Source organism: Hirundo rustica, chromosome 6 (genome assembly GCF_015227805.2).
Source record: "Hirundo rustica isolate bHirRus1 chromosome 6, bHirRus1.pri.v3, whole genome shotgun sequence".
In the NCBI taxonomy this organism is placed as follows: Eukaryota; Metazoa; Chordata; class Aves; order Passeriformes; family Hirundinidae; genus Hirundo; species Hirundo rustica.
Genome location: NC_053455.1, coordinates 52437443 through 52450044, shown reverse-complemented (window position 1 = coordinate 52450044; position 12602 = coordinate 52437443). Strand labels below are relative to the sequence as shown.

General features: G+C 42.7%; 1 protein-coding gene across 9 annotated transcripts in view; it reads left to right on the top strand.

The window, feature by feature from the left end:
• DENND2B (DENN domain containing 2B) overlaps positions 1 to 12602 on the top strand; it is a 157575-nt gene that overhangs the window by 140165 nt on the left and 4808 nt on the right. For all 9 annotated transcript variants that reach the window (XM_040067877.2, XM_040067884.2, XM_040067880.2 and 6 more), the window contains 2 exons: positions 10875 to 11052; positions 12109 to 12150. In XM_040067877.2, the coding sequence (XP_039923811.1) occupies positions 10875 to 11052; positions 12109 to 12150 (220 nt within the window). The remainder of the gene's footprint in view (positions 1 to 10874; positions 11053 to 12108; positions 12151 to 12602) is intronic.

Sequence of the window (12602 nt, the reverse complement as noted above, 5' to 3'; positions counted from 1 at the left end):
AAAGACAACTTGAGACTTTCAGTCAGTTTCACTATTTAGACATAATCACTCATTAATTTCAGAGAAGAGTCTTTCTAAGATCTTTTTAGGAAGTCATTTGCCGCAAGACAAAATAGTCCAGTGCTCCCAATGTCACACATCTGCTGCTGCCTGGAGTTTCTGCAGACTGTGATGTTCTATCAGCAAAGCTTCTCAGTGTATCTGGGGTACTATTTACAAATACTTCTTCTAGTCTAAAATTATCTTTGTCCCAAAGGCTGAGACCTCCTTTTACCCCAGGAGCTGGAGCTTCAAAGTTCCCAAATAAATCTCAATTACATCAGTTCTCAATTTTGATTAGAATTAACATTTGACCTAATAACACTAAGATGGTACAAAGAACAGTCCATTTTTCTATAGTTTACCCTAGAGAAGTCCAGTTAAAAATGTCCACTTCTTCAATCCTATTCCAATCTTATTAGTTCTTTCACTTCTAATCTACGGATTTCATCTGGTGTCTGTTCCACGTACCCTCTGTTTTCTTTCTTCTTTCTCTCAAGGAAGAGTTGTGCTTTGAAAGTTCCATGTTGCTAGGAAAGGATTAAATCAGCCTGGGCCTGCAAGGGCCACATACAGGCCCTGGGATGCATGGGGCTGGAGAAAATGCAAAGCTGTGCTGATGGAGGAAGCTGGTGGATGTCCTTTCTTCCACCCCTCGGTCTCACCCAGGGCAGCTCGGCTCAGAGTTGTTATGAAGCTGAAGGTTTTCTTTCTCCGCTGCCAGCGGTGATTAAGCTGGGCCATGGCTTGGCCCTTTCTGCCGCAGGCCGAGCCCGTGGCCAGCGCTGCCGAGCTGCAGCCGCTTTTCTTCCCTGCCGGCAGCAGGAGAAAGGGGCTCAGCCGGCCCAGGCCCTCCCTGTGCGGGCAGCGGCCCTCAGAGACCCGGCTGGGCCCGGCCTGGCCGCCGCTTACGATGTTACCTCATGGCCGATTCCAAAGTGAGAGGGGGGCCGATCTCCTGTAGATTAGTTTTAAATGTCCTTTCCAAAGTCTCATTGACATTCCTTATTAGTCAACCTAGCTGCCAGTATCCTGGCCAGCTTTTTAATAGGTCCCTGTCCTCCCCACCTAAAACCACTCCACGGTCATGGCAGGGAAAAACATTTCACATTTCTCTATAACCAGACAACAAAACTGGTTATGCCAACCCATAATACAAAGCAATGACTTTTTTCCCCCAATCCCATTTTCTTGAAAAGGCAAGTCCTCATTCTGTAGGGCACTTTGCATGTCTCTTTCTCCAAGGATTATCATGTGCCTCGCTTACACACAAGTATTACAGGAGCAAGAAATAATACCTTTAATACCTTAATACCACATTCCCCTTTAATCAACTGTTCACTGCTTTATTTTAAATTAAGTACTTCAAAGCTACTCTCTGAGAGAGCTCTCCTAATAGTGTTCTCTGCTCTGTAGCTCTCACCTCCATGGGATGGAGCCTTGATCTTTGCATGAGCCAGGGTTGTGCTTTGCAGCTTATCTGTGGGACCCCACACTGTCACTTGGGTGTTCCCAAAAGGTGGGGGCTGGTTCTGAAAAATGCAGCTCTTACTGAACTAAAATCTGGCAAATTATGTAATTTCTGGAGATTTTTGCAAAATTTGGATGAAAACCAAAAATAAAGCCTCCTGTACAGTCAGAATGAAGATGCACTTCTTCTTTGATGTGTCCTAATGAGTTGTTAAATTATCAAACATTGAAAATCTGAATTAATTTATGTCTGAAAATTAATGTCTGAATTAATTTTGTGTCTGAAAAATCCATTGGCTTTAAAAAAAGAGCCTCTGAGGGCACATCATCTTTCATGGTGTCCATCTCTGTTAAGCTTTGGGAACGTGTTCCGTCAGTGTCAGTGATGGATCCATGCTGGTAGGGTGGAACAGCACAAACCAGGAGAGGATGTTGCACACTAAAGCTGTGTGGCCAGAGAAGAGTTTATCAATGAAGATATTGCCCACTCAGCTTTCTGTCAAATACGAGAAGGAGGAACCAGAAAAGGAACACAGATGATGATGCTAAATGTTGGGCATGTCTGCTCCATGAACTGTGCTCATTGACACTGCAGCGAGGTAAACCATGGTTCTGTTAACCAAAGTCAGGGAAAACAATTCCAGAAACAGAGTTGTAACTTTTAGTTCATCATAAAAAATCTCCTACTAGACGTTATCAATAGCACAAAGGCATTGCTGCCTGTGCTCTCCATAACTGACCTTCAGTACTCACTGGACCTGTCCCAGAATTAAGTGGGTCACTGGTGCCCCCTGAAAAGGAACTACAACACTGCTTTTGCCAGACAGTTGAGGACATACTGGGATTCATTTATGAGAGTTTTACAAATTTGGTGTTCTCCTGCTGCTCTGTAGAAAGTACCAGATAAAACCTGAAGTGACTTGGTCATTGTAAAAAAAGGCTTGGGTTTGGGTTTAGCTCCTTTTTGTAGGCCAAACCTGCCATTTGAGTGGTGTGAAGGTTAAACAGCTTCACTCTTTGAGCTGTAAGCATAATTAAAGGATTTTGCAAGGGACAATGACTGATAATTGGGCTGATGTGATGTGGAAAATATGCATTTCCTCCTCAATCTCAGTGCCCCCCTCTCCCTGCCAGTGTTATCACTTGTTTGCATTCCACGAGATATCACAAAGGTCACTTGCAGCAAATATGTCAGCATTCAAATCAGGGGAGCCGCTGTGGTTGGACTCTGCCTCTCAGCCTTGCAAAAGCAAAGTTTGGTTCTCACTTCTCCATCAGGCTGCTGCTTGCCCGGTGTGGAGCCTGGCTTGGGAGGAGTGGATGGACCTGGAGGCTGAGGGCACAGGGTGCAGTGGCAGAGCTGCTGCATTGGCAAAGCAATCACCCACCCTAGGAAGTGCTCACTTATTGAGTAAGGTTCTTGCTTTGTCAACCTCCTGTGCAGTGAGGGGTTTTCACCTGCTTCAGGACTGAGTTGTTACCCCACTGCTGGTAATACATGTGAATATATGTAAAGTCTGAGTAATGGATGTTTCAGCCCATAACAGACAGGGGGCATCTGTTGTTTGTGCTTTCGGTAGCTCTCTACCCAGTGCCAGAGGTTGACTGTAGCAATAATTCTTGCTGTGTGTGATGATTAAGTTGTAAAATGTTCAGAACTGGCTGCTGAATTTGAGATGGGCCAAATGGACCTGGCTCTCCATGATCTTCACATGAGTTGTACATGTTCCAATCCATCATCACATTGACACTGGAGAATTCCTAATTTTATTCAAACACTGGGAGTACAGCCTTCCATTGGCAAGTCTCCTGTGCCATCAAGAGAAAAAGTAACTTGAAATTTGCACAGATTTGTCTGTGTTTCCTGAAAAGAAGGTTAACAGGTACTGATCAGAGATACAATATTAGCTGCAGACTTTAGGCCAGCTACTAAAGATTTCAGGTGGTGACTTTTAGTTTACCTCATATTAAGTGTTTGCTGTATAAAATAAATCATAATGCAAAATAATACTCTGGCTTTTACAGCCCAGACTCATGCAATTTTCCATGTAGTATGAACCCATTATTTTGATTTTAAACATCTTATTGATCAGTCTAGAGAAATCAGATTTTTTAACAGGAAATTCAGTGACTTCAGAACTCTCTCTCTTAGGTCACATAAGCAACCACTCCATCCGAAACTTCCTGCAGACACCCAGATTTTCAGAGATTCACTTGATGGTCAAGTGAGGAGAAGTGCTTGGCAGCAGCAGGGGAGTCCTCCTCCCTGTGTACCCCTACACAGAGCTAGATCCTACACAGAAGGATGCTGCCACAAGGAATTCTCAATCCAGGACATTAAAATCTAATTATTTGACTTTAAAAATAAATTATATTCTTAAAATTAAAAAAAAAAATATAATACATTAACATGAAACTACAATATTTATTAGCTTCAAAAATTACCGTCTCTAGTTCCAAACCACCTTAAAAAGGCTTGAAGGAATCTCTGTACTTTGCCCAGCCCCTGAAGGGCTTCAAGAAAAGTAAAAAATTATTCAAATTTCCAAAGCATCAACATGCCCTGCTGATGAGAGGCTGCCTTTGCAGCAGCCTCTCCCATAGCAGTCAGGGAACTTGTGGTTCAGAAGGTGTTATCGTGTCTTGAGGGTTGGTCTGATTAAAACAGAAGTAGGAAAAATAAAGGTCTTTGAGGCTTCATTTCAGTGAAGTATTTCAGCACAATGAAAGTAAAGTAAGGCTGAAAATTCTGCTGAAGTACTGTGTTGAATCAAAGCCTAAAACAGTAATTTGCCTGTCCCCTCATGCTTTAATTGGTGAGGCAAGGCATGAACTGATTGTAACTCCTGCTGCTCTGTAATCATTGAAAATAATTAGTTTATTAGTGCCCAGATAATTTACTGGATTAGAATTAATTTGGGTCTAGCAACAATATGTTAAGCCAAAATTCTGGTGTTTGTTTTGGCTATACTCTTTTTCCTCTCACGGACAGGTAAATGTATTTGTTGTGGAGGAAACTTTTCAGTTTGAGAATTATTCCTGATAAAACTGTGGGTTTGTGTCTGTCTGCTTAGCAGCAGTGGCTGAAGTGTAGAGCACTGGTTGTATTTGATTTCCATCTGTGCCATCAGTGGGCTTTGAGCTCCTGTCACCTTCAGCTGTCCTGGGGTGTGACCTTCCCTCCTGCAGCTGCAGCCCCCTCTCAGCATCTCTAGTACTGACAGAGGAAGGGCAATTGCCATCAAACAGCCTCATGTCCTTCCATTTGCCTATAGCAACAGGGAAGAACAAGTTTCACCCTGGGATCTAATAATTTGGCTGCATAGGTGGGGTAGCTTTAGTCATGTTCATATTAAATGGTTTTCCCTGGTCCTTGCATTGTTCAGCCCAGCCAGTCACTGTCTTGTCCCTTAATTTTACATCCTGGCCCCTTTGGCTTCAGTTTCCTTTTCACCTGCTCATCAGGCTCATTTTGTCTCCCTGCCCTCCCAGTTCTACCTCTCAGATCTTAATTTTACCTCCTTGCATTTCATTCTGCCTCTTTTTTTTTTCGTTTTCCTTTTCTTTTTTCCCTCCCCTCCCCGAAGAAGATAATCTCTTTCTCCCAGAGGAGCCTTCATTTTTCAGTGTAGCCCAAAGCTACAAAGGGAGGTCTTGCTTAGTTCTAACAATTTATTCTGAAGAAATTAGCAGCTAAGTAAGTCCCTTTTTAGTATGCACAAAAATATTATTTTAACATGGCTTCTAACATAACCAAAGTAGAGTGAATTTAGACATCACTTGGCAGGAGTCCTTGGCACACAGGGCACTCTGTTCTTCACAAAAGGTGCAGCAAAGATGTTTAATATAACAAAATTATGTATAATTTAATTTGTTTTTGGAAACAAACTGATCTGATATCAAGCAAGGGAGAAATGGATCAGCTGATCTCCTGAGATTTCTTTCTGCCTGAATTACTTTGGTTCTGTATAACTTTGCTTTAAATTGGAAACCAAAATGGTTATCCAGAGGCAGACACAGAAGCTCAAAAACATGAAAACAAGTCAAATTTTGAATCCATATCATGTGAAAATAGTGCCTTACAAATGCAAGCAATTCTACAAATAGGGAGGTATCCTAGAGCCGTTAGGAATTGTAGGCCTTACGTGGTAGCTCTTGTTCAAAAAGCTGCAAAAACATGCAATTTCTTTGATTTGAATCAAAAGACAGCAGTTGAAGATTTTTTTCCCTTTTAAATGTCCTAGAAGTGGTAACAGAGAAACAGCAATAACTTTGTATAGGAAGAAACAATTGTGTCTGATAGTTTTATACTGGCTGGAAAACTGGAGATGTCCTGCACCATTATAGCAAATGAACTCTTGGACTCTTATTTTATTCCCCCCTGCCCTTTTTGGTGAGTAGTTGGTGGTATGTGGGTTAACCAAAAATGTACTCTTACAGCACAGAACCCTGGGAATGAAGGACAAACCACTGGTGTGGGGACTCAGAGGGCCTCAGGAGCAGAGCACCTGGGGTTCAGGGGGAGTCCTGGAGCTGAGTACCCACACTTTGGACCAGGGAGAAAGCAGTAACATGTCCCCATCGTCAGCCAGCTTTTCCAGGGCCAGGGGACCTCAAGGGCTTGCTTCAAAAGCTGACCTGCAGGAATGCTTCAGGAGCTCATTGCAGACAGCTGGAGTTTGGAGACTGTCACTTCTGACACTTAGAAGTTTTAATTTATATCTTGTCCCTGATGCTATTACTTAGTCTTATCAACATGATTAATAATGCTGCTCTTATTTATTCTTATGCATAATCCTTATTTTTTTCAGAGCCTTAGCACTGTATCTGGCGCAGCAGAGTACTGCTCCAAATTACTGCCAGCACAACAGCAGTTCTGCCTGCACTCCATCTCCACCCAAACTGTATCAGTGTCCCATGGTTTTTACTTCCACTTGTCCTTTACTTGATGCTTTTCAACTTTTCTGCTTCGTCCTTTCCACCTCTGCAGCCTGCATGTGTTGGAGGGGAGATGGCTGAGTCCTTGGCCTGTAGCCTTTCCCCAGAGTCCTTGACAGAGTCCTCTGCAAACCTCTCAGACTATTTTATCTTGCAGAGTTGTCACAGACCTCTGTCTCTGTCAGACTGGAGTTAATCTAGGATCAGAGGCATGGAAGGGAGTAGGAGGGAAGAGTTGGGGATCTCTTTTTGCTACGCAATTCATCAGTGGCCCAAGGGCGAGAGCTGTACCAGAAAAGAAGGGCCATGGCCTGTGATGAGGAGACCTGGGTGTGTAATACCCAAGTGAGTTAAGGGATTACACCTGGGAAGGACAGAGCCTCCAGGCTCCAGCCTCACGTGGGAGGAAGCTCTCCTGAGCAGACAAGGGGTGTGTGTCAGGGAGGTAACTCAGTCTCAAAGTGGTTGTGGGCTGCAGCATGAATGTGTCAACAGGGCAGATGAAAGACTTCAGCAGATGTGGCCAGAGCAACATCATTTAATCAGCAGGAAGAAATGAGGAAAGGTTGTGGAAAAGTTAACAGTGGAAACACTTTTTTTGTGAATTTACATTTTTGGCTACGTTTCTCAATGTGAGGCAGGATGGAGCCCAGTTTTGGTGAGTTGGTCCCAGTCCAGGGCACGGTCCAGAGCACTGGCACAGCACAGAGCTGGCACCAGCCTGGGGTGACAGCGATGCTGTGTGACTTGGCTGTGCATGGAAGGGGTGGCCTCCCTTCTCTCCTGGGTGAGGACGCTTGTCTGTCCCTCAGGGGAAGAGGAGGAAGGGAAGGGATATTCTTGCCTTCTCCTTCAATGGAAATGCCAAACCGACTGTGAATGGTGCATTTGAATAGTATGGTGGGATCAGGGAGCCAAATCGGCAACTGGTTGTCTGTGCTAGAGACTTAATCCTGGATTTGGGAGATGCTCAATGTGTGAGGCTCCCTTGGGTCTGTGAGAAGTTCTAAGTGGAGAGAGAAGCGGGAAGGAGTACAACTGTTGGCTATTGTTAAAAAGAAAAGAGACTTATTAAGGGCATTTGTGGAATATTTCCATACTAGTAGAAGGTGTAACTGAGTATGACATTAGCAGTTTGAGAGAGTTGGTGACCTGCAGTGTCCAAATGCCACAGTCCTTGAAACAAACACAGCCAGCACCAAAGTCCCAGCCAGAGCAGCGTCCATCCCCTGCCCAACAGCTTGTCCTTTTCAGAGTGTGCTAATTGTTCTGTTGTAAGATACAGATATAACCTAAGCTTGGGGTTAGTTGTTGGTTGGCCAACCCAGAAATTGCTACCAGACATTCTCCCTGTCTAAAGGACAGAAAAGGTTCTTGTTAAGTCACAGTGATTTGCTTTCTGATGTAGACTTGAACTGTGTTCATAAAGAGTCCCCAAAATTCAGCTGAGTCACAGCTATGTCTGAAATTCTGGTGCCTCAGCTCTTAGTCTGAACTTGTGTCTCCCCTGCCAGAACACACCAAGGAAAAGGTTCTGTGTGCTATCATGAGAAAATGATTTGGGAAACAAAATAGCCCAGAGGAACATAAATCAACCTTGAGTGGGAAAGAAGCAAAGTCATATTTTGTCTGTAACACGATAAAGGATCTCTTCAAGAGAAATTTGTCATTAAGAAATGTCTCAATATACTTGTATAATCTTGTATTACTACAAGAAGATCAAACACTGAAGGGTTTTTTTTAATCTAGTGAATAAAAGGCATAGAGAGAACCAAAACCTTGGCAAATTCCAAATAATTTTTTTACAAATTGCAACCATGGAAAAAAAGAAGTTTTCCAGTAGAACAACAGCTAGAACATTATGCAGCATTCCTGTAAAACAGCACAGACCAAATGGAAAAGCTCACTCTCCAAACCAACTCTCTGGAACTGCCCTAGAGTATTAGAAGTGAAAATATTTTGAAAATCTAACTATGACTATTCTATTGCTTTACTTTGTGTGCTTCACACACCTTAAAGAAAATAAACCATCTGATCTTACTGCTCTCATTAACAAGAACAGTTGGATAATGTGTGGGTTGCACATTTTGAAAGGAAAAACTGGAGCAGACTTGGTTTCCCAGGGTAGGCCTTTCTATTTTTACTAAATATGCTTCTCATCAATAATACCCCTTGAAAAGGTTCTGAACTGAGATTTAGGCTGGGAGGTAAGGTAAAATTTGTCACCTCTGAATTTTACTTTACCAACTGTGAAATTTCACTGAAGTGGAAGGTGTATATCCATTCTAAATATGAATATTTCCAGCTAGGGCAGAGACACAGGCACAAGCAGGAGTTCGGTCACAGCTGTGGGAGTCTCTCAGAGGGGTGTCCAGGAGGGATGGCAGCAGGAGGCTGGGGGCTGAAAGCTTGAAATGTTTCGTGGAGGTGAGATGTTCCACAAAGAAAGATTTCCTGAGGCTGAATTTGAAGAGCTGTGCAGAATGCTAAAGCGCAGAGCTGAGGTGCTGACAGAGCGGTGGTGTGACTGACTTGCTGTGGGGTGCTGGCTGGGCAGAGCTGGGTGCTACCACAGGACACCCCCAGCACTGGCTGCTCCCTGTGCTCCGCCCTGCCCCAGCCGGCTCCCGGGAAAGCTCGGGAAGACATTCCAGTGTCCTGGGCTGGAGCCTGAAGCCTCCCCTAGCGTGGGAATAGCACGCACAAGAGGATGCAGGGGCTGATTTACGTCACAGCGCTGCATGTAAAACAACATGTTACAAAAGGGCGTTTTATAGAAAGAAAAAATATACTCACTGAAGAGCAGAAGAATGTTTGTCTTTCTGCTTTTAGCTTATAATGGCTCTTTTTTTAGTTGCTTGGCTAAGATGACTGAATTTGTAGTAGGTGAAAATGCCAGGCAGTCATTGAAGTGATCTTGAGAAAGTGCTGGGAGTCACCAGCATGTTCCACAGCTCTTCCAAACCACACCACTGTGCTTGTTATGGTAGATGCTTGAGACCAAAATCTGATGCAATGGCAGCACCATTGCCTGTTATATACAAAAATATAAATTAGAGAAATGCATCATTTTGCAAGAACCTTGTTTCAGGCAACATATGTTATAAACCCAGATTGTCAGGTCTTAAAGGAAGTGCCAATTAAAACCAAGTCATCAGATTATTTACAGTAAAACACAAGGATTTGTTCTTCCCCAACTTTTTCTCTCTTTGTCCCCTAGTTCTCACTTTGCTCATTCAGCAAACTTTGAAGGTAAATCACTGACAGGAACAAACAGGTGAAACCTTTTCTCTGGCCTTGGAACAATTCACAACTGAATTAAAAATGCTCATGAAGGTTATTCGGGTGGAGGTCTAATGCCACCTAAAGTCTCCACCAAGTCTTGCAGCAGAAGAAATGAACATCTCTCCCCAGGATTTTAAAGCTGTAACAGCTTTGCAGTTATTGCTTATTCTTTGCAGCTACATTAAGCACAGCAGAAGTTTGCAATGTGAGAAAATTAGTTCAGTCATGTTTGATCCAAATTTCTGTCATCTCAGCCTGCGAGAGGCAGATGTAGCTGTGATATGGTGAGCTTGTCTTTATTCCCCTGATGTTAAAACTCACTTTTAACATTTGAAAACCATGTGACTGGAAAAGGGAATCAGATTCACTAGATGGAAGGACAACATATGCATGACATTTTCCATGATAATATCAAGCCTTAAAGTTTAGGAGATATCAGCCTGTATTTTAGAGTACTCTGCTGAGCAGGATCAATACCTTTATCACTGAAATCGGTTAATAAGCCCTTTAAAATGTATTATAATAAAAATGTGCCATTGTCAAAAAAAAGTGCAATCTTTGAAAAACATGTTGCTTTTGCCAGCTTTCCTTTGGAATAAGTATTGATGTGGGTTTTTATATCTGATTTGGTAGAACTATTCTCAAGGATTTTTTTTTCAATTTTATTTTACTTTTCATTTTCTTTTGTTCCTTACTTTAGTGCTTGACTTAAGAACAATACTATTGTGCATTTTTACTACTGATGTGGTTGTAACAGCCAAGATCTTTTAAATGTAAAAGCCAAGTTGCTTTTGGATTTTAAGCACTGTTCAAAGTGGCTGCTTTTGAGTGCTTTTGGGAACATTGAATCTTGACTTCTAGATCAAACCATCTCCTGACTGCTATGAAACAAATGGATTCTAGTTTGAAACAAAGATATTCTAGTTTTGTACCTTTAGTTTGAAGTCTGCTGTGAACTACCACACTGCACAGTACAGAGAGGATAGGGACTGGAAGGGGACTAAAGGCCTGTCTGAAGTCAGATGTGACAGAGAGGCAGCACCTTGGGCACTTGTATTTCAACAGGCTGAGTTTCTCAGCAGGTGGAAAGTGTTGTGAACCAAGGAAAGCCTTTGCTAACCTGGCTGTTCCTCTCTCCCCAGCACCCTGTCGAGCTGCTCCCATGCTGTAGTGGCCCTGCTGTACCCCTTCTCCTGGCAGCACACCTTCATTCCCGTCCTGCCCTCATCCATGATTGACATCGTGTGCTGCCCTACCCCCTTCCTGGTAGGACTGCTCTCCAGTTCTCTGCCCAAACTCAAGGACTTGCCTGTGGAGGAGGTAGGAGCTGGTGCCATAATTGTCTTCCTGGAGTAAAGCTGGCCTCTCTTAGGAGAGGGCTGCTACTGGGACATAAATCCCCACAGGTTTAATTTTTAACCTGCCTCTTTGTTTCTTCTCTGCCTGGTTCTCATGGGTAACTGCCTCTTGGCAAAACGGCAGCAGTATCTTTATTCTTCTCTTTTATTCTGGCCCTCTTCCATATCTGACATCTTGTTCAAGACATGGTCAGAATATTTACCTGGTCACCAGTAAGTAGGGTGTAAATATGCTGATCTGCTCTGGAACAAGAGGAAGCCATCTGCTATGACATCTCTTAATCCTTTTATGGACGTGGTGCATGAAGCCATAGCCCGTGCAGGAAACAAAACCTTTAACAATTTTAACTTCTTTGTTGTTACTGTATTGGAAATCAACTGAGAGTTGCACTTTATCAGCTCTTCCAGTAAAATACCACAAAAATACTCAAGGACGCACTCTTTTCTCTCTTGCTCCTATTAGTTTCCTGTCCTTTTTCTAAGGAATTTTCTCATGCTCACTTCCAAGGCCTTGTGTGCCCCTGGCCCATGTAAATCTCTGCTCTGTTTTCCTTCTGCTTTCCTAACATTGCCCTTCCACATCTTCCCAGCTCCATCTCTCAGCTTTGCTGCTTTGTTCTCATGAATATTTCGCACCCTTGCCCTTCAGAATCCCCGCTGCTTCCAACAGTTTTCTTTAAACCTCTCTGAAACACTTTTCAACTGCAGGTTAACAAAAACTACTACTTACAACTTGCATAGATTTAAGAAAAAAAAACACCTTTTGGCTTTTTAAAATATATTAATCTAATTAATCTAATCTATAAAATCTGTTGTATCTGTGTTAAATTAGACTTGTAGCTGTAAAGAAAATCTTCATGTTGTTTCATAAAGCACACAGCCTCCTGTTTCACAGTAGGAATGTGATTCATGTCAAGGCTTGTTGAGCAGATGATCTCTTACTATTAAAAGGCGATGAACAAATGAATGTTTTCTGTATCTTCAGATACATTTCACTGCAGTGTTTTCTTTTCTGCAGGCTTTGATGGTTAACCTGGGATCTGATCGATTCATCAGACAGGTAAAGTACAGCTCAGAATGCTGCCATGCAGTCTAGCAAACTGTTTATTCCTATAGTATGACTGGGTTTCTTTGATCAGAGGGATTTGGCAGGAATTGTGTGTGCAAAAGGAAAGCAATGAGGAGAAAAAGAGTTCTCATTTTCTGTTCCACCTGCAAATAAGAACTTCTCAGGTATGCCGAAGGGATTGAGGCTGTGACTGTCAGAAGGAAGCAAGAACTGTATTCACAGTGGAAAGAAAATATCCAAAGGTACTAACAAGAAAACTCACACTGTTGGAGGTGACAGGACAAAAAGCAAAGAAAATTTCTGAGTGAGAGCACAAAGGTGGAGAACAGTCTAATGTGATAGGAAAAGCAGGACTCTTGTAAACAAGGAGATGAGGGATCACCATCTCCTTATGGTCATCTGGCACTGAAAATAACTGAAATAATTTCAAACCAACAATCTTC